The following is a 26,532-nucleotide window of genomic DNA, read 5'->3' as shown; positions in this document are numbered from 1 at the left end:
TAGATTTTGTGAATTTTACCTTGTTGGGTACTGATATTGGATATCTTTGTTTTCCTATAAATATTCTTGAGCATTGTTCTGGGATGTGGCTGTTACTTGGAAACAGTGTGGCCCTTTAAGGTCCTGTTTTAAATTTTGCTAATTGGGAGCAGAGCAACATTAGTTTAGGGCCATTTTGTCTCAGTACTATGGCAAAATCCTGAGTACTCCACCCAGTGCTCTGTGAGTGATGAGATTTTTCACTCTGGCTGTGTGTGATTTCAGATAATTGTTCTCGCAGTGCTTTCAGGTGGTTCTTTTTGTGGCCTTGAGTAGTTTTCTACCATGCATGCTCAGGGGAAGACTCCAGGGAGCTCCTCCACAGATCGCCAGGGTGCTTTGGGTAGCTCTCTCCTCTCCGGGACTCTGCTCTGCAAATTCGAACAGCTTTCATGTCCAAGGTTTTGAAACCCGTTCTGTTTGTTGTTTCAGATGGGAGGGTAAATCTATTTCCTGTTATTTAATCCATTCCAGCAGTAGAAGTCTATCAGTGCTTCATATTTTAAAAAATATCTCAGGATATTAATCGTCATGGGTCAAATTTTGGGTTGCCTATGCTCAGAGAGGAAGAATAAAGTAACCAGATGTGCTAAATGAAGTTGTGGCGCGAAGGTGAGCTAGGTATCTCAGCGCTGATGGTCTTTCTGATTTTGCAGTATTTTACAGAGTATTTAATGAAACAGTTCATTTCGTATAGTACTTTTTCAGGAACTTTTCCTCCAGAACTCTTAGAAATGCCTAGGAACTAGTTTGCATCTGTTTATGTACATATTTTAAAAAATGTAGTTCTTTTTATTTAATACCTGTGATGGTATTGTTTATTGAGGTCTAGTGTGGCTGGTAAATGGGTTTTCTTTGGGTGACATAGTACTTAGACTCTTTCTGTTGGTGGTGGTTTTGTTTTTTCTTTTGGTTTTTTTTTTGGTTTTTTTTTTGCGGTATGCGGGCCTCTCACTGTTGTGGCCTCTCCCGTTGCGGAGCACAGGCTCCAGACGCTCAGGCTCAGCGGCCATGGCTCACGGGCCCAGCCGCTCCGCGGCACGTGGGATCTTCCCGGACCGGGGCACGAACCCGCGTCCCCTGCATCGGCAGGCGGACGCTCAACCACTGCGCCACCAGGGAAGCCCGGTGGTTTTGTTTTTGTTTGCACTGGGACGCTTGCAACCTGTGCTGGCCTTTTGCAGTTTGCAGTGGTGAGCTCTGCTTCCCTGTTGTCTTTTTTTGTTTGTTTGTTTTTGTGGTTCGCGGGCCTCTCACTGCCGTGGCCTCTCCCGTTGCGGAGCACAGGCTCCGGACGCGCAGGACCAGCGGCCATGGCTCACGGGCCCAGCCGCTCCGCGGCATGTGGGATCCTCCCGGACCGGGGCACGAATCCGTGTGCCCTGCATCGGCAGGCTGACTCTCAACCACTGCGCCACCAGGGAAGTCACCTATTGTCTTTATTTATTTATTTATGGCTGCGTTGGGTCTTCGTTGCTGTGCACGGGCTTCACATTGCGGTGGCTTCTGTTGTTGCGGAGCACGGGCTGTAGGCGCGCGGGCTTCAGTAGCTGTGGCTCACGGGCTCTAGGGCACAGGCTCAGTAGTTGTGGTGCACGGGCTTAGTTGCTCTGCGGCATGTGGAATCTTCCCGGACCAGGGCTCAAACCCCTGTCTCCTGCATTGGCAGGCGGATTCTTTTTCTTTTTTTTTTTTTTGGGCAGGCGGATTCTTAACCACTGCGCCACCAGGGAAGCCCTACCCTATTGTCTTATACTCTGCTGCTCCATACGTTTTTGTTAACTGCTTTCAAGCTATGAAATGAGTTATGACCTTGGTCTTTATGGTAGCCAGTCCTTTGTGGTTTTCACCTTGAAAAACACTGAGACTCACCATTTAACAGGAAGTTATAAGGGAAAATTCTCGTGTATCATTTGACATTGTAAGAAAAATAAGTATTTCAAGATCCTTAGAAACTTTTCTGACTTTCATTTATTCTTTTAAAAGTTTTTATAAAGCCTTTGCAAAAAATACCGTGGCACATAATTCAGGTGTTTTTCTGTTGGAAACTTGGTGCCTCATTGTGCTGAATATTACGGGAGACGTTATTTTGTACTCAAATGTCAGTTGAGAGCTTGTTAGAAATGCGGACTCTTAGGCGCCACCTGAACCACCTAACCTGAATCTGCTGTTTAACAAGAGCCTCAGGTGAGTCTAATAAATGTTAATTTGAGTAGCCCTTAGGACATAATTTGGGAAAATACAAGAAACCAAGTAGCATTGTTAGCTTGTTTTTAGCTGAGATAATGGTATGGCTATTTTTCTTTTTAAAAAGTACTCTTCTTGGGCTTCCCTGGTGGCGCAGTGGTTGAGTCCGCCTGCCGATGCAGCGGACACGGGTTCGTGCCCTGGTCCAGGAAGATTCTACATGCCGCCGAGTGGCTGGGCCCGTTAGCCATGGCTGCTGAGCCTGCGCGTCCGGAGCCTGTGCTCTGCAATGGGAGAGGCCACAACTGTGAGAGGCCTGCGTACCGCATTAAAAAAAAAAAAAGTACTCTTCTTAACAGATAAATACTGAAATACATACCAGTAAAAATGATATCACTTCTGGAATTTGCTGCAAAATAAGAAGATTGGAGTCAGTGAGAGTATAGATGAAACAAGATGGGAATGTGTTGATAATTGTTGAAGCTGGGTTTATTCAATGAGTCTCTTAATTTTTGTGTTTGAAAATTTCCATAAAAATTTCACATGTGTATGTATGTTTATAATATATGTATATGCTGGGGAGAGGGAAGGTGGTGGGAATGACAAGGTTCTGTAGGTTAATAAATTGCAGAAATGCTGCATAATATATTCCTCTTCTATCCACTCCGCTCCTACCCAGACAACCTCCCGCCCAGAGGTACCTTGTACATTAACATATTAAAGTCTCCTGAAAATGACTGTTGTTAGGAAACCTTCAATTTGTGTAACCCAGAATTTCCAAAATAGCCTATTACCACATAATGTCTATTAATATCTTATAAAACACTGTTTCTGAGGAACTCACTAGAAACTTCTCATTAGGGAATAGCATACATGTTTAAAATGATCGAATGCTGTAATGCGTTGTAGTAACAAACATTCCCCAGGAGGTGAAAAATGAGATGACTGAAAACAGTGCTTTAAGGACATGGGGCTTAAAATGGGAGTGAAAGAGAGGTAGGGTTTGGTTCGGTAAGGGTGGGGGAGATTTTAAGTTGACTTTGTCAACCCTGGACTGTTGTATGCTTTTGGTAGAGGTGATTTTACTTAATTTTGGTAATGGCCTTCTCTGTTGGCTACAAGATTTATACTTTTGGTCCCCACAAGTGTTTTATATAACCGAGTTAATTGAAATATAGAAAAACTGCATGTGTCAGGTGTAGTAATTGGCCCTAAGCACTGTCTGAAGGAAGATGCCAGTGAAATTTTCAATTGACTTTAAAGCAGAAATTGTTTACTGTCACTTGATATTAAGTGAATCTCTTTGTAGTGAATTAGGGGATGTTGTTTTTATGCATCAGAAAACTTTTTCAGAGGGACTTGTCATTATGAATCACTATCAGTTGGGATGGGATTCGCTATCAATTGGGATGGGATTATCTTGTATTTTGTGGGATCTAATAAGACATAATTCAGAAACAAGCAATTGCGATGTCTAATTGAATATAATAAAATCTGATTTAAAAGTGTAATGTAGATTTGGTTATGCTTTGAGTGAAGCCATATCTTATGTGATTATATAGTGATACACATCTCATATATTTAATGTGTAATTTTTTTTTTTTTTTACAAAACTCAGAATTACGAGTTTTTATAGTTCATTGGAAGCCTTTGTAGACTATTCTTATACAAAGGGGTCTGCTTTTTTTAATAGGCTTTGAAGACCACTTCTCAACTTGTTTGGTTAGGGTTCATAGTCGTAGTAAACTCTTTTCCTCCTTTTCAGTTTGTACTTTCACACTACTCAGAACTGTATTTAGTGTCCCTCCTGACATAATAGGTATATTGTTACTGTCAGGCATTTCTTAGGATGGCTGTTACATATTTTCGAAGAAGAGAAAATCTGACTCACACTGAAATAACGGCTAAGTGGATCTAATAGTGTAATCTAATATCTTCTAGTTAAAAGCAGTTTGGAAAAGAAAATAGAATTCACGTTTTCAAGAATCATGTCAGCTCTAGACTCTTTTTTTCTTGTGTTGGGATCAATAACAAAAAGGAATACTATGTTCTAGAAAGATCAGTAAGTTAATTGTTCATTTTCGTCCTACTTGGAGTGAGGTTCAGAAACTACTTAACCCTTGAATATTTGTTGAGAGTTTAAAAATACTCAGTTTGGGCCTTATGATAATATGTTAGAATATGTTGTAAAGATGACTCCTCCTGCTTTTTCCATTATGCAATTTAAAAAATTCACAAGAATTGTCCGAAAAAGAGAGAAGGTGGTACTGATTGAGGGATTCAGGTGCTTGATGAGTAAAAAGTGCAGGGGCTCAGTGACATCTAGTTTATCTGCTAAGGGGCCCACTTTGAGTACTTCCCAGAATGGGGATCACTGAGGAGATTTGATTCTTACTGTAGATTTTGATCTATAGAGCTGTAGCTTCCTGGTAAGTGATTTCTGGATATGTGGAGCCTTACTTGTAATTAGTTTCTCTGAGTTGCTTGAAGTGATTTCCATTAATTGTTTAATCTTTATCATTCCTGGAGGAGAGGTCACTGGATGCTAACAAGGAATGCCCTTAGAAGACAATTAAGCATATTAACTGTTTTCAGAAAGCCTGACTTAATGCTGATTATTCTGCAGGTGTCACCAAAATTCAGGTGTATTATGTTAAATATTTCTTATAGCAGGTTAATTAGTTATCTGAGACTCTATCGGGCAGGTGACTCTTCTTGGGGAAGAATCTGTGTTGCTGAGGTTAAGGGGGGGGATTACTGATAACATCTGCCTTGAGATTGTACCCAACCAGAATAACACCTCCTGTGTTTTATAGGGTGGTGTATTAGTCTGCTCAGGCTGCCATAACAAAATACCATAGACTGGGTGACTTAAACAACAAATTTTCTCACAGTTTTGGAGGCTAGAAGTCTAAGATCACGGTCTTGTACCATCAGGGTTGGTGTCTGGTGAGGCCTCTCTTCTTGGCTGGTAGATGGCCATCTTCTCATGTGTCCTCAGATGGCCCTTCCTCTGAGTGTGTGGGGAGGGAGAGGGCTCTCGTGTCTCTTCCTCTTTTTAGAAGGACACCAGTTCCATCGCATTAATGCCCTGCCTGTATGACCTCACTTAATTTTTTTTTTTTTTTTGCGGTACACGGGCCTCTCACTGTTGTGGCCTCTCCCGTTGCGGAGCACAGGCTCCGGATGCGCAGGCTCAGCGGCCATGGCTCACGGGCCCAGCCGCTCCGCGGCATGTGGGATCTTCCCGGACCAGGGCACGAATCCGTGTCCCCTGCATCGGCAGGCGGACTCTCAACCACTGCGCCACCAGGGAAGCCCCTCACTTAATCTTTATTACCTCTCTTCTAGGCCCTGCCTCCAAATACAGTCACGTTGGGGATTAGGGATTCAACATATGAATTTTGTGGTGGTAGGTGGTGTGTGTGTCACAATTCAGTCCATAACATATGGTACTCTGGGCACTCTTATTTGTTAAAATACCCTAAAATGCTTCCAGAGTGACAGCCTGGCAATGTTGAGGCTCAGGCAAGAGCCCTGGTCAGGCTAATTTTTCACACTTGTCAGTCTTACTACATGCTTTTCTGTCTTACAATGTTTAACAGTCCTCTATTAGCCCTCCAATACTGAATACTTGTACGGTGGGCTCTCTTCAGAGAATTTCTGTCTGGTCAGCTTGAACTATCAAACGGCTTGCTCAGAGGAGGAAGTTAATGAAACATGATTTGTTCCATTTAGTCCTTTAAATTCCCTAAATTCTATTCTTAGATTAAAATCATTGGAAAGCTTAATACTTTGGACTATATTCAGAGTCTTTGAAAATCTCTTAGGTCCGAGTTGTGTTTTAATGTTACGTTCTTGAAGGGACTTATAAGAAATGGCCGTGTAAAATTCATTACTTTGTTTTTAGAAGGTTGTTGAGGACATTGGTCACTATATTGTGTAATGTCTTCTTGTTTTATTTTTATTTAAAAATTTTTTTATTTTGGGCTGTGTTGGGTCTTCGTTGCTGCACGCAGGCTTTCTCTAGTTGCTGCACGTGGGGGCTACTCTTCGTTGTGGTGTGTGGGCTTCTTACTGCGGTGGCTTCTTGTTGTGGAGTGCAGGCTCTAGGCACACAGGCCTCAGTAGTTGTGGCACGAGGGCTTCAGTAGTTGTGGCTCTCAGGCTCTAGAGCGTAGGCTCAGTAGTTGTGGTGCACGGGCTTAGTTGCTCTGTGGCATGTGGGATCTTCCCGGACCAGGGCTTGAACCTGTGTCCCCTGCATTGGCAGGTGGATTCTTAACTGCTGTGCCACCAGGGAAGTCCCTGTCTTCTTGTTTTAAGTGAAAGTTTTTTTTTGTTTTTAGAATTTAGTATTAGTTTAAAGTTTGCTTGCTTAGAGCAACTGGAATCTGTCTTTTTGAGAATGGGAATTATATATAATTGGCTAGGGTTCTCTTTGCATTGGCTACTAGGAACCCCAAAGTTAAATTGGGGGCTCATTTCATACGTGCTACGTTTGTCCGTATGACCTGTGTACCTGTGTTTTACATTTATATGGCATTGTTGTCCTGCTTGTCTTCAACTAGTTCCTCTTTCTCATTTGTATTGTCCACATTCTTGTATATACAAACCATCTCAGATCTTTTTTGGAAAGAACTGGGATAGAATTGAAATGAAACTTGAAAGTAAATATTGTTACTCATTATTCGCCATTAACTGTTGGTTGAAAGCTGTTATTCTTTTCTTTGGTGCTAACTCCCAGGTGACTTCAGAGAACACTTTTAGAGTAGAAGCCCGCAAAGCTGTCCTGATGTGGCTCCCGGCTTCCTCTCTGACCTCGTCTCCTATCATTGTCATCCGTCCTCCCTTCTCTAAAGCCACATTGACTTCTTGACCATTCCTTTTTCCTTGAACAGGCCAAACATGTCCTACTTCAGGGCCTGTGTGTCTTCTCTTGTCTCTGGGATCAGTTTACCCAGGTAGTGCCAGCCGCACCCCTCCTGCTCCCTCCGGCTTTCTAGAAAGCTCTGTTCAAATGGCATCTTGATCTGAGAAACCATTCCTGGCCTTCTTGTGTAAAAGAGTCTCCCTTCCCCCTACCCTGCCTTCGTTTTTCCATAGCTGCTCCCTCACTCTCCCGGCCTCCATGTGTTATATGCCTGCTTCCCCCACGAGACCAGGGTGTGAGCTTCATGAGGGAGGGATTGGTTTATATTCACAGCTGTGTCTCTAGCCACTTACAGCTATGCCTGCTAGGTTGTAGGTGTGTCGTAACTATTTGTTCAATGACTAAATGGACTAAATAGGGTCAATGTAGCTGTTGCTTGTCCTCTCCTATAGATTTTTGAACTGACATTTATTTGTGTGAGATAGTCTAGTTGCAGTTGTTCCTTAAGGCAGGTGACTACCCTCCATGACCTCTTCAGGCCCTGCATCTTGCTGCTGCTCATTATTTAGCTTTATCTAAGCTCTTAATGTACCAGGCACCATAAGAATATAGAGAAAAGGCCTGATCTCAGTTCATAAACATCCTCAGGAATTTTCCACTGGGGGAGGCGTTAGGGGATTTGGGCTAACAATGTTGTGATTCACAAATGATTGATTTGTTCCCAATAACGTGTCAGCCCACGCATTGAGGGCACCTTATATTTTACAGAGCACATTCACACACTTCTCCAATCCTCACGATAACCTGGTGAGGCAGGTTCTCTTACCTTGTCTGTTTGACAAGGAAAGAAACAGGCCCAGACATGTTAAGTGACTTGCCCAAGGTCAAAGAGCTTGAAAGTTGCAGACGCCTCATGTTTGACATTACTTGGTCAGAAGCAAGACACTTCTGCTGTATTCCTAATGGTAGTATTCTAGATTTGTTTTTTTCATCGTATTCTGCCTTTGACTGGAGGTTATTGTTTCTCTTGAGTGATAGGTTACCTTTGGGGGACTAACCCTGTTTTCATAGGTTTGCTTTTTCTTTTATTTGATCTTGCTTTTGTCTTTTTTAAAGAGTAATATCGACTTTTGTGTACTTTCTCCTGTCTGGACTCCATTACTCTATTAAGTCCAAAGTGAAAGCAAAATTGTTCCATAGAAGGAGCCAGTTATCAGTGACTAGTTATTTTCCTTTCAAAACACTTGACCGGCTGCACTGAAATACAGAAGCTGGTATCAAAAAGGAAACTGACAAATTTCATTTTAGACCTGCAGGTATTTCCCCTGGGTTTTTATGCTTGTTTATAGGGCTTTCTTGGAGCTGGTGGTTGTAAATTCACTAGAACCATTTAATGCATGTGTTCCTACGAGGTGTTGTTAACAATAGCGTAGCATGGGTACCGTGGTCCTTTTAGTCCACTGGGTAAATAAATTCCTTCCTGGGATTAATTAGTCATGGTTAGTGATGTAATTCATCATGCAAATGCCAGAGCTGTGTTAGTGAAAAATTCTTAGTGATCCAGAGACGTCTGTGTCCAGCTTAACTGGAATCTACGCTTTTATGTGCATCCATGAACTTGGCAATAGTTTGTAAAGCATAATGATTTTGAGATAGGAATGGAAAGCTCTAAAGAATGGTTCAGTAACTTGAAGGCATCTTGGGATGGCAGCTTCAAATAGTTTCTCCTCTGCTCCATGTCTTCTTTTAGCTCATGCTTTTTAAACCTTCTTGTCCAGATTCAAGACTGTTACTACTGAAGAAGCTGCCAGGTGCTCTGTTGACATCTCTAGCTGTTCACTCCTCTCTTGACATGTGGGCTGTAGCTTGATTAGGCTGCAGTCCTGCAGCTCAGGAGCTGAAGGCGGGAAAGGAGGTTTCACAGCATGTATAGTGGAAAGGGTATGGGTTTTGGCGTCAAGTATACTCAGCTTTAATTTCATTTTTGATGTTAGCTGTGTGCAACTTTACCTCACTGTTCCTTTGAATCTTGATCTGTAAAAAGGTGGTGATACTATCTCACCAGACCATTTTGAGAGTCACCTTAAATTATGTGTGCAAAATAACTCATGCATTGTTTGGTGTATAATAGACATTCAGTAATTTATATCCCGTGCCTCACTTTTGACCTTCTTTTCCCAAAATGTGGGACACAGGAATGCATGTAAATTTGTGCATTTAGTTTTAAAATCTCCCAAGTAGAGGGTGAGTGAGAGCTAGATTGTCTGTCAGAGGGATCTTGGATCATTTTTGGACTCAACATTTACAAAAGAATACTGTGTAGTTTTAGGTTACATGATTAGAAATAGAGTGCCTATATTATGGGATATAAAACCTCTTCCTGTTTGGATGGTCACACCATATTAGAAGTATGTTGTGTCAGTTCTGAGTACCACATCTTGAGGCAGGTTAGGGAACCTTTTAAGAACCAGACTCTCCAGGTCTGAGGTCTGGCTCTGTTACTTAAAAGTTCTGTGCTTCAAATGCACAACTCAGTCTTCATTTGTAAGAAGAGGGGGGATAATGGCACCTACTACACAGGTGTTGTCTGGAATAAATTATTATATATAAACCACTTAGATTAATGTAGTAAGTCCTATGTGAGTGTTACCCATTTTCAAGGGAACTTCAGAAGAAAGTAACAAGGCTGGTGGGCTGCCATGTTGTGGAAGAAACAGATGAAGAAATTGGAGGTGCTGAAGGTGAGAAAAAAACTATTGAGAGTCCTTTACCATTTAAAGAGAGACTTTATGAAAGAGGGAATAGACTTATTTTATGTTGCTGAAAAGGGTGGAACTAGGATTAATGGGTAGAAATTACAAAGAGGCTGGTTTTGCTTTATGTTAATGAAAGACCTTGTAACAAGTAGAGCAGTTCAAAATTGCAGTGAATGGCTTTGTGGGCCAGTGAGGTTTCCCTTGCACAGAGGCTGAGGAGAAGTTCCTGACCTGGCTGGCGGGGTGAGCTAGACGACAAACGTTCTCTTCTACCCTGCTCTCAGTTCAGGTCAAGTGACTTGCTTAAAGTAGGATAATCCTACACTGAATTTTGCTGCGTTTTGGTAGCATGTGTGGGAACTTTCTCCCTAGAGTCAGTCTGCTTTTATGGTCTATCATTCATTCATTGTGCAGATATTTATTGTGGGAGGCATTGTATTTCTGGTCTCACTTTGCAGAAAAGAAAACAGGTTGGAAATGAATCTTCGTTTATGGTCTACTATTACTTGACACCATGCAGTCCCCGGAGGAACCCAATGAATTAGGTTTCATTTTTGTTGGGAGACGATTCTCCTTGGGAAGGTTGTGTTTCTGAAGTTCTTGTGAGCAAAGTACGGGTGCCCTTTGTTTTAGACTGTCAAGGATGTTTGACATGTTTGGAAAATAGAGATAACCTTTCCAGAGCAAAGGGCAGGCATGTTTACTGCCTTTAAGCAGGCATGTTTAAGCTCAGGGCTCCTCTCCAGCAACTCAGCATGTGTAGGCATCCATTTGGGCCCATCCTTCCAACGCCCATGGGTCTTGGGGGCAGGGGGCCTGCTACAAATATGCTGATGCTCGTGTTACTTGCTGTGCTATGACTAATAAAGTCCTGAGCTTCTGACCCACCCGGGAGTTTTGTGACTTCCCCCAGCATCCGTGAAACTGTGGCAGGCTAACTTGTTAGCTTCTAAGTAGGATAAAGTCTCAGACTTCGCATTTCTTGACAGTATGGAGGAGTGAAGTGGGAGGTCAAATCTCATGCCTCTCCTATAAAAAGGGAGAGGGAGGGGACTTCCCTGGTGGTGCAGTGGTTAAGAATCTGCCTGCCAATGCAGGGGACACGGGTTCGAGCCCTGATCTGGGAAGATCCCATATGCCGCGGAGCAACTAAGCCCGTGCGCCACAACTACTGAGCCTGAGCTCTAGAGCCCTCGAGCCACAACTGCTGAGCCCGCATGCCACAACTACTGAAGCCCGAGCGCCTAGAGCCCATGCTCTGCAGCAAGAGAAGCCACAGCAATGAGAAGCTGCACACTGCAATAAAGAGTAGCCCCCTCTCGCCACAACTAGAGAAAGCCGCGTGCAGCAACGAAAACCCAACACGGCCAAAAATAAATAATAAATAAATTTATAAAAAAAAAAGGGAGAGGGAGGATAACCACAGGATCCACTCCAGTGGGCTGTTCTGAGGATTAAACATACTTTCTATAAAATGTGCAGCCTCTAGATATTAGTGGCTATTATCGCTGCCTTCCTTTTCTCTAATTAAAAAAAAAAAACTTTAATGGTTTTGTCCTCTCAGAGTTCTCCTATGTAAGTATATTTGACTAAAGGCAAAATGTCATTCAGCCCAGTTTACATCAAGAGGATAAATTTCAAATGTGGGGCAAACATGGCACAGGCTATTTCCTTATATAAATATTTTCTCTGAAAATGAAAATAGGAGCTAAAACCTCCTATAGGCCCATCTTTCTCATCTTCATTTTAGTAACCCTTTCTGTTTTCTAAGTAATTTCTAATGCCATGGTAATGTGTTACAGTGACCACTGATGCCCGAGAAGGTGTCCTCTCTCTCAGCCTGACATCTTCCTTGATGGTAATTCTACTAGTTAATGTAAACAATGTGAAATGCTTGGCATGTTTCCTCCCACAAACGGTGGTGGGGAGGAAATCATGCACAGCGTCATAAAGATGGCAGACTGATCCAGTGTAGCTTTGAAAAGTCTGTGGCCATTGGCTGTGAAAGAGGGGAAATGATAGTTCAGTATCTGGGAACTCTTCCCTTTGGGACACTTGATAAATTGAAGGCATTTTCTGACTGTGCTTTACTTTAGATTAACAGCCTGGAAGGTTTCAGATTTAAAGAGCAAAGTTATATATCACAGAAACAACAGGATGATATGCTTAGCCACCCTGTAGCCAAATACTGCAAGTAGTATTGGTAGCTCTCTCTTTGAAACCAAATTCCCCCTAAGTTCTCTACTCTGACTTACTTTATTAGTCAAATGCTTGTGTGGTATTTTCTACCTGAAAGTAAGCTTGGAGGTAGTCTGGTGTAGGCTTAGCAGTTGACAGAGGAGGACACAGGATCTGGCATGGTAAAGGCCTTCCTTCAAGTCTTGGGGTTCCCAGTGTGTTGCCTGGAGCGTATCCTGTAGCCCTCACAGGCTTCACCTTTCCCTTCCTTCCATTTCTATCCCTCCTCCCCATTTCATGCTGGGCCCCATCTCTTGGCATCTCTAACACACTTGCAAACTTCTTTTTTGAGGTTAGATTGAAGTCAGAGACTGGCCTGCTGAATCGCCCTCTAAATTGGAAGATAAGTTTTATATATTATGTGACTCATGAATTAAGATCTTTCACTCTAAATGACATTTTGGAGAAGACTGTTGTACAGTGTTTTGCTTGCAAAAATCTGGAAGGGGTTATGTGACTGATTCGCTGACAGACCATCTCTGAAAGCAGTTCTAATGATGGACTTATAATTGATTGCATCCATCATTGAGAGCCTAAACTACCCCCTCCCTAAATTAAAAATGATAAATGAAATAAAGTATGCTGAATGTATAGCTGACAAATCTGAGGGAATTTAATGAAACTAAATTACTGCAGCCAACAGATAAGAGAAAAGGGTTTCTTTGTTACTGATTATAACACTAAATTAAAAAAAAATTATCCAAGAAGGATAAAAGAGGAAACAAGATCTGTGGTTCATGTATCAAACTAAGTTATTGAAAGATTTTTAATAAGTGTATCTGTCTCATTCCCTGCTTATTGTTGATTCGTATCAATCTTGTTAGTGCTGTTGGAAGAACAGTAAATGCAGGAACTGCCTTGTAGTATAGCTGATATTGCTGTCTGTTGTAGTGGATTTTAGAATGACTGTGACCTTATTTCCAGGCCGCTGGGGGGCTCTGTACTAAATTCATGTCATTTGAATGAACTATTTGGAAGGCCGTTCCTCAGTGTAGAAGCAATTTTATAGTGCTTTGGGCTATGTATAGAAGAAGACCAAGCGAAAGTGACTTAAACAGTGGATATTTATTATCTCCCCTAACAGGGAGTTCCTGGGTAAGGCAGCGGTGGGTTGGCTGCTTTAGTGGCCCAATGATGTAATGGCAGTAGCTTGGCATTTCTCTTGGCTTCCCCTTCCAGGATTATAGTATGGCTAATGTATGATTATCTTAGTTTTGTATAACAGTACCCGGTGTTGGGAAAAGGGACCTGCTTCCTGTTAACCTTCTTGCAAGAAAATTACTCCTAGGGGCTTCCCTGGTGGCACAGTGGTTAAGAATCGCCTGCCAATGCAGGGAACACAGGTTCGAGCCCTGCTCCGGGAAGATCCCACATGCCGTGGAGCACCTGGGCCTGTGTGCCACAACTACTGAGCCTGCGCTCTAGATACAGCCCGTGAGCCACAACTACTGAGCCCGTGAGCCACAACTACTGAGCCTGCACGCCTAGAGCCCATGCTCTGCAACGAAGAGTAGCCCCCACTTGCCGCAACTAGAGAAAGCTTGTTTGCTGCAACAAAGACCCAAAGTAGCCAAAAATAAATAAAATAAATAAATAAATAAAATATCATTTTATAAAAAGAAAAAGAAAACTACTCCTAGAAGTCCTTAGGTCTCATTGGCCAGACTTGTCACTGGTAAGGGGAATGCAAGTACTTGAATTCACTCCAACAAATGAAGACCTACCCAGGTTCTTGCAGAGCTCATGCTGCCTGTTACCTGATTATGCCAAGGGGAAAAGTGAAGAGAAAGACTCCTTGGATTGGCAACCAATAAATCCATTTTGATGGGCTGTTGGATTTTACTGTGCAGGCGGTTTCATATTTTCTCTTAGTAACTTGTTTCATTTCCTAGTGAGTGAGGTGAATGTGCTCTCATTGACTAACTCATCCTTCGTCTACTTTTGGGTTTTAAGTTTGCCTCAGCTTGATATATTCTGTCTTTACCAGGACCCTGTCTACCAGTGATGATGTTGAAGACAGAGAAAATGAGAAGGGGCGTCTTGAAGAAGCCTATGAGAAGTGTGATCGTGACCTGGATGAATTGATCGTGCAGCACTACACAGAATTGACGACAGCCATTCGCACGTACCAGAGCATCACAGAGCGCATCACCAACTCCCGAAACAAAATAAAGCAGGTAAGCCTCCATCCTTCTAATATCTGGTGATTGTTGCATCTACCGTTAGTCTAGGTGTTATAGCTTGGAGGTGCCCTGGTAGTGGTAACAGCCTTAACGAGTGATTCATACTGATGCTTTGCAGGAGTTTTGCAGGTTTCTGGAAAGCCAGAATGCAGAGGATCACAGAGGGCATCTGGACTTGCTTCTTTTCTCCCTTAAGTCTGATCCTTGGCTTCTGCCATTACTTTTCTTTTTTTAAAATAAATTTATTTATTTATTTTGGCTGCGTTGGGTCTTCCTTGCTGTGTGCAGGCTTTCTCTAGTGGCAGTCAGTGGGGCCTACTCTTTGTGGTGGTGCGCGGGCTTCTCATTGCGGTGGCTTTTCTTGTTGCAGAGCACGGACTAGGTGTGTGGGCTCAGTAGTTGTGGCTCGTGGGGTCTAGAGTACCGGTTCAGTAGTTTTGGCACAGAGGCTTAGTTGCTCTGTGGCATGTGGGATCTTCCTGGACCAGGGATAGAACCCACGTCCCCTGCGTTGGCAGGTGGATTCTTTTTTTTTTTTTTTTTTTTTTTTTTCGGTTTGCGGGCCTCTCCCCGTTTTGGCCTCTCCCTTTTTGGGGCACAGGCTCCGGACGCGCAGGCTCAGCGGCCATGGCTCACGGGCCCAGCCGCTCTGCGGCATGAGGGATCTTCCCGGACCGGGGCACGAACCCGTGTCCCCTGCATCGGCGGCGGACTCTCAACCACTGCGCCACCAGGGAAGCCCGGCAGGTGGATTCTTAACTGCTGCTCTACCAGGGAAGTCCCTCTGCCATTACTTTTCATTGCAGTGTGAAATGGCACAGAGGAGATGGCCTCAACTTGAGGAAGCCTACAAGGGGAGCTGCTTTAAGACTCTAGGGCCTTTTATTGTTAAAGGCTCTCGTTATAATGTATTAAATGTATTTATTGTGCTCATGTCACACATTGTGTGTGTGTATTGCTGTAGCAGTTGAAAATAAAAAAAAAATTTTTGGTTTTGAGTATGTCACCCCATTTGAAGTTGGTTGTGATTTCTCTGCAGTCATTGTACATTCTTGGTGGTTTTTGAGAAGAAAATCTAACTCACAAATTATTTAAATGTAAATACTTATGAATACTGAAGTTCTTGAATATTATTCTTTAGTAGTGACAAGCATGCATTAATTTTTATTTTGTAATTGTCTTTAATATTTTGGAGCTGTTTTTCTTTCTCTCTTCCTCTTCCTCTTCTTCTTCCCTCTTCTTGGTTCCTTTCTTCTTCTTTTTTTTTTATTGGGGTATAGTTGTTTTACAATGTTGTTTTAGTTTCTACTGTACAGCGAAGTGAAGTAGAGTTCCTTGTGCTATTCAGCAGGTTCTTATTATCTATTTTATACATACGGGTGTATATATGTCAATCCCAATCTCCCAATTCATCCCACCACTACCCACCCACCCCGCTTTCCCACCTTGGTGTCCATACATTTGTTCTCTACATCTGTGTCTCTATTTCTGGTTTGAAAGGCAGAAATTGGTTCCTTTCTTCTTTCCTTCCTTCCCTCCCTCCCTCCCCACTTCCTTCTGTGGTTGGTCTTTGAAAAACTTTTGGTTCCTGGGTGCCACATCTTTAGTTCTTAAAGGATAAAGTGGGTTCATAAGGGGTAGTTTTTATATTTGGCCAAGGGATGAACGGATCAAGTAAAGGTTATACACTGTCACATCATAGTTATGTGGTTCTTGGCTATTTATTTTGAGGGTCACTCCTTTAATACCTTGTGTTACTGCTCTCTGATAAATAACCATTGGTCCCACTTACTGAGCACTGATTCCTTGCCAGGCAGAATTGTGTCTGTTCCCCACTCAACAAATTTAGGATTTGAACTCTGGTCTCCCTGCTCTGAGGTCCTTGATGCTGGTTTTCAGACATCTTTTAAGCAGTAGCCCCCCATTTCTTTGTACATGAGATATTTTGCAGAACCCCAACATACCAGTTGCCTCTTGTTTGCTATTGGGCTGAGAGATGCAGAGCCTCATGCTGGCTCCCCTCCTTAGCGCTCAGCAGCTGACCTTCAAGCACCTCTGTGGCCAGAGGGCTGCATAGACCATTTGAAGTGCGCCGCCCTGTGCTATTTGATTGGTTCGGGAATTCTCTGGATGTACCTGCCCAGTGGTGGCTGTGCCTACGGTCTCCTCACATGTTTTCTTCCCTGCCTTCTAGATCTTATGATTTGGTAATAGGTACCTAAATGATTCTTCTAAGAATGCTGTTATATGTGAGTTTCAGCCTTGAAGAGTACAGTTCCACAATCAGTAGGTTCTTAACCTTTTTTGAAGCAATGTGGTGACCGCTTTACATTTTAAAATTAACTGGGCACTTTCAAAAGGAATTCTATAATTCTTAGCCTTTACAAGTGGTGAGTTCATCCTGTGGATTTATCGGTGAAACTAGGTAAAGCTATAGATCAGTAGCTCTAAATTTAAAGTGAACTGTAGTCCATTTTGACCCAATATACTAAGCTCAAGAGGGGTCAGAAAGTGAATCTGTAAAGCTGCTGACCTTCTGGCTTTGCCTCGGGTAATCACAGTAAGAGTGAAGGACCTCTTGGTGTTGGTGTTTTCTGATGAGTGTGCTTGACTGGAAGGACTTTGTCCTAATCTCAAGGGAGGCACTGCTGTGGTCTCTGCCTTGACTCCCTATCACTCTGAGTCAATAGTATCTTTGCCCAAACAAAGAGTGTTTGCTGGTAATGAAAGGGAGAGTCTCATGTTGATTATTCCACATTTGTTTTAGTAGCCAGTCTCTTCACTGTCCTCCTCATTTTCAAGTATGCTGGAGTTCTGAGCAAAAGGAAACAACAGAAAATTTTTTTTTACTATATCAGGCAGTTGTCAAGAAAGTAAATGTCACATAACTCAGTATTATGAACTAGCCTCAATATTGGCAAGAGAAAAATAAAGGGCTAAATGTCTTTTCAAGAAAGCCTTTGATAGTTGATACATGGGAGAAGACAATTTTGGGGAAAAATGAAAGGGAATTTGTTTTTATTGTATAATTTGACAGTTTTGTACTGTGAAAGCCTGTTTCTTATCACCGAGGAAACACTGATGTTTCCTCACTAATCTTTGCCTGTCAGTTTTGGTTTTTAATTGCACTTTAGATTGTATACAGAATAAAGGTATGTATATTTTTAAAGTAAAAATGGGGATGATTCAGTAATCATTGGTTTACATTATTTCAGAGCCAAGCAAGATGTTGAGAATGTGTGAATCTGAGTTGACATTTTCTTTCTGCTCTCTGCCAAAAGAATGGAACGAGGATTCACTCAATAAATATTTGTTGAGTGCCAGCTATGTGCTGGTGGTGGTTTCGATACTGAAATATGTTTTAGATTTCCATGTAGTGGAAAATACCAGTCCCTGTCCTCATGGGGCTTACATGGTAGTGGGAAGACACAGGAAAACAAATAGATGATGTTTAGCAACATTGATTTAGTCTCTATATTAAGTGTTTGTTTTGTGCTGAGCAGTGGTCTAGGTCCTGGGGTATAGAAGTGAGTAAAACAGACAAAAATTCCTGTCCTCGTGGAGTTTACATTCTAGTCAAGAAAGGCAGGCTATCAATTAGTAAGAGGGTATAACAGATGGTAAGAAATGCTGTGCTTAAAATAAAATTTAAAAAAAAAGCAAGGAAGGAGACTAGGGAGTTGCTGTTTTGAACAGAGTGGTCAGGGAAGGCTTCACTGAGGTTATATTCAAGCCAACACTAGAAGAAGGTGAGGGAGAGTCCGGAAAAGCACCCCAGGAAGAAGGAATAGCAGGTACAGAAAGATCCTCAAGCAAGAACATGATTGGAATTTGGGAGAGCAGCAAGGTTGGAGCTGGAGCACAGTGAGAAGTGGGGAGAGTGGCAGAGGGAGACGAGAGTGCTGGTGGGTGAGGTTTGGCAGAGTGGGTCAGGTCACGTGGGGTCTTGATCGCTATAAGGACTTTGATTTTAACTCTGGGTGTGTGGAAATCATTGTAAGTGTTGAGCACAAGAACAGCACGATGTGTCTAACATGTTAAAAGGGCCACTCTAGCTGCTATACTGAGAAGAGATTTTAGTGGGGGCCAAGGCAGATGAAGATGTTCACGTTCATGCTTTGTTACCTTTTAAAACTTGAGAACACGGAACTGTTTACATTTCCCATCTTGGCATTTCTTTCATTTATGGATTCTTGTTGGTAGAATCTCTGTCCTTGAGGATAAGATGAGCTGACAGATAGATCTGACTCTTCTTTGATGCTCCAAACTTCTTTATATCAGTCAAGTCCACTTAGAATTTTTTCGAGATTAAATGTGCAAATAAAATACCATGTATGATTGATCAGGTCACTTATGTGGATAAGTAAAATAGTTGGGCTGTCTTATTACTATTGAGTACAAATGAGATGTTACTGCATTAGAAAACCTCAGAATTTATAGGTTCTACCAGTGTCTGTCATAATGACTGTTATAGCAGCCCCGGAATAGATGAATGTGAATGGATATGAGTTGGGAACTTGGGCCGTATGCTTGTTGGTAGTATTTGAATTTGAGTGTTTCTTCCATCCTGTATTAAGTAGATGAGATGATGCCAGATTTCTTTAAAGATACTAAGTATCCATCTAATGCTTATCATAGAAGCAGGTAAACTGAGGGGAAAACACAGATACTTGTCTCTGTTGTGACGCGCGCACACACTTTACGTTTCGCCCCAGTTCCGGCCGTTCCGTTGGTGCTTGAGCGCGCTCTTAACTCGTCTCCCTTGCCTGTAATTGGAAATAACCACACGTGATGGTTAAAGTGAGCTTGTTAGGGCTTGATCATTGAGCAGTGTAACATTCATTACTTAACATTTAACTGAAATAATTTTGGGACCTTTTCATGTGAAAGTATATGTTGTGAGGTGGAATTAGAATGAAGAATAACCTTAATGGATATAAAAAAGTAAGTCACAGTAGGACAACGTGGTTTTGGTAGGAAGTTATTTAAGCCCAGACATAAAATCCCAGCTGCTTGTATGAGAAAGGGAAAAAAGCCTAGAAATGGACGTGCTGAACTGTGGGCAAGAATGAGGTATCATCATTTAAAATCTAGGCAGTGGTCCGGATCATTAATGCGGTCACAAGAACTACAAGGCAGTCTTTTCATTCAGTTTAACTGTGTCTGTATTTGTGTTCTGTATCCAGACTCTGCAACTCAAAAGGATAGTATTGCCTTCGGAAAAGGTTGAGTGAAGCCTCTCAGAATTTAAGACCTTAAAATGGAAGCTGAAAAACTAAGGAGCAAAAAGCATGAGAAATAGAAGTTTGAGGGTAATTAAAAAATGATCTTTAGTTCTGAAGGGCTTTTAAACAGAGCACTGAGTAGTGTTTTTAAAGTTCATTTGTTCTAAGCACTTTCTGTTAAGACTCTGGGAAAAAATGGCTTGGACATGTGTTAGGAGGATACCCATGAAAATGCTTATATGTGGATTTGTCTTTACTACAAATAAGAGAAAATTTGATACTCTGTACTTTTAGAAGTAAGAATACCGTTGATTGTTTCATTAATTTTCATTTCCCATCCCTTGCTTCTGAGGAACTGTACAGGATATTTCTAGTCTACAGTATCAATGAGGTGCTTGCACGTTTGTTGTATTTTATTACAGATAACATGCACGCTCAAAGGCATTCCCCTCCTCCCCTAATACTTCATCCAAGTTCAGTGCTTTTCTGATTTTATGCCTTAAAAGTTAGGGCCTCCACCACCTCCCCTCTGCCTCCATCAGCATCCTCCTCTGTCACATGTCCCAGCGTGTTGTTCAGAGGCCCCAGTTCATTTCCTCCTCTCTTGATCTTTCTCAAGGCAGGGTTGCAAAAATCTCTCTCTCTCTGCTTTCTGTGTCATCTCACATATCCATTCACAATGACCTCTTGGGCCCTGTGTTCCTTATTTTCTCTTTTTCTAATAGTCTCTAATTAAAGTGATTTAGTTCTTGTTTATTGAAACTGAAATTCTTGTTTTAGGTAATTTGGAGCAAATGAAGTTACTAGAGTTCTAAGGAAGCAAAGGAAACTTGTGTTTGAGGAAGGATTTCTTTACTTGGGTTTTGATGTCATGATTTGAAAAGCTTGACTCTTCATGGATTTATTTAAGGAAGAAACAGAGTAACAGAATTTTTGAATCTTAACTATCCTGATTAAATTAGAATGGAATTAAAATGCTGTCACCACGTTTCTAAAAGAACAGGCCTTTGAGAAATAAACATCTAGGTGGAATATGGTACCTTTCTTACATTTACCTGCATTTATTCATGGATGGACATAGCCCTGTTTCTCCCCTCCCTGTTTCAAAAATCATATTTATTGAGCTAGCGTTTACGTACAATAAAATGCATTGTTTTTAGTTCAGTGAGTTTTGTCAGACGTATATATCCTTGAATATGTTTCCATTGCCCCAGAGACTTCTCTCCTGCTTCTTTATAGGCCGTACCCCCCACCCCATCTTGCCCCAAACAAATACTGATTTGAAATCTATCACCATATATTATTTTTACCTGTTACAGAACCTCATAGCGTGTATACTCCTGCGTCTGGCTTCTTTTGCTCAGCATAATCTTGAGGTTCTTCACATTTCTTCCTTTTTATTGCTGACTGGTATTCCCCCTGCCACCCCAAGTTTTAAAAGAGCATTTCTTCATAACTGACTTTCTGATCAAAAAGCTGAAGCCTCAGGGCAATTAGTATTAAAAGTTCTTTTAGCTTCTTATGTCTGCAGCTCTGGCTAAACCGTTTAGGAAATGGTTTTGGTAATGTTCATTTTCCACACAGCCTGATGCCATTTCCCCCACCCCCAAACACACACACATTCTACCTTCCTTTTCATTTTTCCTCCATGTAGTATGTAAAAATGAGGAGTGAGCTGATTATACTGTATATATCCTAGTGTGAAATGCCATAATGGTCTTTTATTCCAATCAGAAGGGAGTTTGCCAAGCTTTGCTGACACCCTGTAAGTCTATCTCCCACTATCTGCATCAAGAGCCTAGTTGGGTGTTGTATGACATAAAATTTATTTTTAACAGTTTCCATAGTAACCATTACACACAGAGAGAAAAGCTGAGAAGTATAGAACCAAGGTGATATAAGTAGAATATCAGAAATTAGATTCTGAGAGATTTTAACTAAGATTTAACATAGAATGGATTTAATAGCTGGAGTTCTTAACCCAGGCACCAAGAACTCCTAGAGGATCTAGGAATGGCCTTGAGAACTGTGTTTAAAAAATCAAATAAAACCACAAATGCTGATAAAAACCAGCATTCCCCTACCTCATCCTACCACAGTACTAATTCCAACACTTTGGAGGTATGGACTTTTACTCTTTTAGTTTTTTTTTTTCCCAGATATTTGTATTTCTGTATTTCTAAGTAATGTGCTTATACTACTTTTCTGGATTTTTCTATTTTAGACATTGTATATGAGCTTCCAGTTATGGTTCCTCCTTCACTCTTTCCCCCACCCCACCTCATCTTCTTCCCTCATCCTCTCTGTATAGTTGTGTCCTAGTTTTCGGTTAAATAGCTGGTGCGTATTTTATTATAACGACGTAAATAGTTACATCTAAACCATCCAGCATACTTTTTTTTTTTTAAACCCCACATTTGTTTGTTTATTTATTTTTGGCTGTGTTGGGTCTTCGTTTCTGTGTGAGGGCTTTCTCTAGTTGTGGCAAGCGGGTGCCACTCTTCATCGCGGTGCGTGGGCCTCTCACTATCGCGGCCTCTCTTGTTGCGGAGCACAAGCTCCAGATGTGCAGGCTCAGTAGTTGTGGCTCATGGGCCTAGTTGCTCCGCGGCATGTGGGATCCTCCCAGACCAGGGCTCGAACCTGTGTCCCCTGCATTAGCAGGCAGATTCTCAACCACTGCGCCACCAGGGAAGCCCAGCAGCATACTGTTTTTGCTTGTGCAATTTTGTTCTCGTTTTCCTTGTAGTTAATGATTGTAAAATCCCATTGCCTTTGTTCTGCATCGGTTTCCCCCTTTCCTGGATCCTCTGTTTCTCCTCTTGTTTTTCTCTTATATTGATGGAGTACATTCTTCAGTAGCTTGCTGAGATAATGGTGCTTATGAGGTTTATTTTTTAAGAGCTTGCATGCCTGAAAATGTCTTTATTTTTTCCTCACACTTGATTGATAGTTTTTCTGGGAAATAATTCTCTCTTAGGATTTTGAAGATACATTATTCCTTTGTCATGTAGCTTTCAGTGTTGCTGTTGAGACGCATTCTGATACACAGTCCTTTGTATGGCTTTTTTTCCTCCTTTGAAAGCTTTTAGGATTGTCTCTATATCCTTATGTTCTTACGAGTCAGGATAATGTGCCCTGGGTCTTTTTTCACTTCATTGTCTCAAACACTCTGTGTGCCTTTTCAATCTGAAAGTTCATGTCTTTTACTCTGGAACATTTTCTTCCATTTTATTATTATTTTTTCTCCACTTTGTCTCACTTTTCCTCCCCTGCAATTCTTATTTGGACCTCTCGGATCAACCACCCCATTTTCTTTTATCTCCTATTTTCCTTTCTTTGTTTTTTGTGTCTTACTCTTTGGAGATTTCAAGAGTCTCTTCTAACCTTTGTGTTGGATTTTTTTTCCTATCATATTTTTAATTTCCAAGAGCTGTTTTTCATTCTCTGAATTTTTAATAGCATCCTGTTCTTGTTTCATTGATGTAATATCTTTTCCCCCAAGGGATATTAATTATAGCTTTTTAAAATTTCTTTTTCCTGCCTAGTTTCTGTTCCCCTACTCCCCTCAGCACTTTTTTCTTTGTTTTCATGCCTGTCTTTCCATATTACAGGCTTTACTTGACTGTGTGGTGATCCTTGGCTAACTGTTTGGATGGAGGAGGGAGGTATATTACAAAGCTGAGATGGAGCTCACAGCATGTGGTGGGGCTTGTCTAGTGATGATTGGCTGGGACCCAGCAGTTTCCTTGGTTGTTTTTCCCAGGGGAAAGCCATAAGTTTCCTGTGTTGGGGATCAAAGTCAAGCTGAGTGTTATTGGAGCCAACCCAGGAAGGAGGCTGTGGGTCCAGGGAGGGCTGAGGACCTTACTTGTCAGTGGGTCCACTTTGACTTCATTCTCCTGTTTTCTGTCCAGTGCCTCACACCCTCCTCTCAGCTGTCTGGCATTTCCTGGTCCAGGTTCTTTCTGGTTCAGTTTCTTCAGATTGTAAACCTCCTATTTGGCCAGTGCTGTGGCAGAGGGAATTACATGTCTGTGTGGTTTGATGAGGATGTTGGATGAGGGCTCAAAATACTTAGTTTCAACCCTGTACTCTTGCCTTCAATATTCTGGGTGCCTCCTTTTCAGTGTTACCAAACCCCACTTGATGCCAGCCATCTTCTTACCAGCTTCCAAGGGTTTCTAGCCATCCTTGCTGTTCCCTCCTCTCTGTTCTCTCTTTTCTTGGTATTTTATGCTAAAAAATAAATAGAATTATTTTGCTATCTCTTTGGGATTGATGGAAGGAGTAGAGGTGATTAGAACCTTCTTCAACAGATTGTCAGAGGGGTCTATAACTCCCCAGAAAGCTAACAGTCATTCTTCTGTGCTAATCAAGACAGATTACAAAAGCTGTTTATTCAGGGCTCTTTTTACATTGGACAGTTTGATAAAAGTATGATTTAGATATTGTCCTAAAGTTGTAGGATTAGATTAGATGCTGTCTCAAGATACCTTCTAATCTTAGCGTTAAATTCATATTTTCCATGTTTGCTGGAAAAATGTCAAAATTTAGTTTTACAGTCACCAAAAAGTAGCATCATGAGTCTGTACCACCATACCAAATGTTGTAAAAGAAGACAGATTTTTAATTGTTAAAAACATGGTAGACTTTCTAGGGTGATGGGAATGTCCTATATATTGACGAAGGTTTGGATTATTGCAGGTGTGTATGCATTTGCTAAAACTCATCAAGTGATGCACTTTCATGCATAAATTTTACCTCTAACAGAAAACAAAACCAAAACTGTAAACAAACATGAAATTCTAATTTAAATAAAAATACATGTAAAGGAATGTCAAAAGTATATGAAAGGTCATGATTCTTTTTATTTTTTCATGCTATAAAAATCAAATTTTTGGGCTTCCCTGGTGGCGCAGTGGTTGAGAGTCTGCCTGCAGGGGACAATGGGTTTGTGCCCCGGTCCGGGAAGATCCCACATGCTGCGGAGCGGCTGGGCCCGTGAGCCATGGCCACTGAGCCTGCGCGTCCGGAAACTGTGCTCCACAACGGGAGAGGCCACAACAGTGAGAGGCCTGCGTACCGCAAAAAAAAAAAAAAAAATCAAAATTTTAATTAGGGTAGAACATGAAAATACACTTATCATGTACATGGCGACTACCCTTCCCTGATCCTCTTCTCCTCCTCCTGTGTTATCAAGCTGTGCCTAGGCTGGTCAGCAAACTGTGCAGATCTATGAGAATGCCTGCAACTGTCATATTAATGCCTAAAATCAGAATACATGGAAACAATTCTTGGTATGTTTTAATTCCCTTTATTTCACGACTGTCTCTGGAAGCGTCTACTCTTTTCTGGAAACTGGGCTTACCTTCATTTTAGTCAGTTGGGACGAACGTCCGTGTCCTTTGTTATCAACTTCAGGTAAAGTTCTAGACCTAGAAGGATGAACCAAGTGACCTATCATCTGAATAGGAAATACGCCAGGAAGAATGGGGAAGGAATAATAGCACGGACTCGCAAATCAGTCATTCCCTTCTAGATATATTAACTTTGGTGTGGAACTTCATATTTTCAGAGTATATGCTCTATATCCTGAGTAATTTTCTCATTTCTCAGGAGAGAAAATACAGAGAAGTGGAGACCTGAGCAAGTGAATCTGTGTAATAACCAGGATTAGAATTTCACAAGCAGATTAACCACAGCAGAATGAATGGCAGTGATAACTAGGAACTGTTACTTATAACAGTACTGGTGAAGAATACTAACCAAATTGTGGGTTTAGGCTGGAAAGACTTTGGACTGACCCAAGATTGAAACTGTTCTATTGTAGGTAAAAGAGAATCTGCTTTCATGCAAGATGCTGTTGCACTGCAAACGAGATGAGCTTCGGAAATTGTGGATTGAAGGAATTGAACACAAGCATGTCCTGAACCTGCTGGATGAAATCGAGAATATCAAGCAAGTGCCTCAAAAGCTGGAACAGTGCATGACCAGCAAGCACTATCTCAGTGCCACCGACATGCTGGTAAGAGCACAGCCTGCGCTCCTGGGCATTTCTGCTAAGATGGAGCGCTTCCTTCTGTTCTCTCTGAATTCTGTCCTTCATGAAGCACATGACAGACTGCCCTCTTGGGATTCATGAGCCCTTGCAGGTGAAGCCTGCCGGTTCTCTTCCTAGTGTCAGTGTTTGCAATAGTAGGCGATTCTCTTCCTAATGTCAGTGTTTGCATTGTCTGCCTTTGGAACAGTGGCAAGAAGTATAATGGTAAGAAACCAGTACTTAAGTCATGTTGGAATGGTAATGAGAGGTGTTTGTTTTAGTTTCAGAGGAAGATAGTTAATGAATCCCATTTTGAAGAATGAAATCTGCATGAGAGAGAAGTTTAGGAAATTTATAAACTATGTTCCAAAAATTCTGTGAAGGACTGTTTATATTAGGGCTTTGTTTTTTTCCTTTAAGTTGATAAGAAAGAAAATAATTTTGGGGGGAATAATTCTGGAATAACTTTGTCCAGCAGGAGTATTCCACAGCCTAGCCTTTAGCCTGTATCTTCATCCATTCTGCTACTTTGTAAAAAAAAAAAAATTAATTTATTTAATTAATTTATTTTTGGCTGCGTTGGGTCTTCGTTGCTCTGTGCAGGCTTTCTCTAGATACTCTCTGTTGCGGTGTGTGGGCTTCTCATTGCGCTGGTTTCTCTTGTTGTGGAGCATGGGCTCTAGGCATGCAGGCTTCAATAGTTGTAGCACGTGAGCTCAGTAGTTGTGGCTCGCGGGCTCTAGAGCGCAGGCTTAGTAGTTGCGGTGCACGGGCTTAGTTGCTCCGCGGCATGTGGGATCTTCCTGGACCAGAGTTTGAACCCGTGTCCCCTGAGTTGGCAAGTGGATTCTTAACCCCTGTGCCATCAGGGAAGCCCATTTTGCTACTTTTTGAATTAGGAATGAAAATTCAGAGAAGGTTGCAGCTGGTGGTACATGTGGCTGAGCGTCAAGATAATGAATTAAAAAATAGGGCTTCCCTGGTGGCG

At 41.8% G+C, this 26,532-nt stretch overlaps 1 protein-coding gene across 1 annotated transcript in view; it reads left to right on the top strand.

Moving 5' to 3' along the window:
* EXOC4 (exocyst complex component 4) overlaps window positions 1-26,532 on the top strand; it is an 837,065-nt gene that overhangs the window by 6,661 nt on the left and 803,872 nt on the right. The window contains exons 2-3 of the mRNA XM_027101893.1: window positions 14,081-14,270; window positions 25,335-25,529. Coding sequence (XP_026957694.1) covers window positions 14,081-14,270; window positions 25,335-25,529 — 385 coding nt within the window. The remainder of the gene's footprint in view (window positions 1-14,080; window positions 14,271-25,334; window positions 25,530-26,532) is intronic.

This window comes from Aethalodelphis obliquidens, unplaced genomic scaffold (genome assembly GCF_003676395.1).
Source record: "Aethalodelphis obliquidens isolate GAN/ISIS:26980383/991018 unplaced genomic scaffold, ASM367639v1 scaffold5, whole genome shotgun sequence".
In the NCBI taxonomy this organism is placed as follows: domain Eukaryota; kingdom Metazoa; phylum Chordata; class Mammalia; order Artiodactyla; family Delphinidae; genus Aethalodelphis; species Aethalodelphis obliquidens.
The sequence above is the reverse complement of the archived record's forward strand: the minus strand, read 5'-3'. Positions and strand labels throughout refer to the sequence as shown.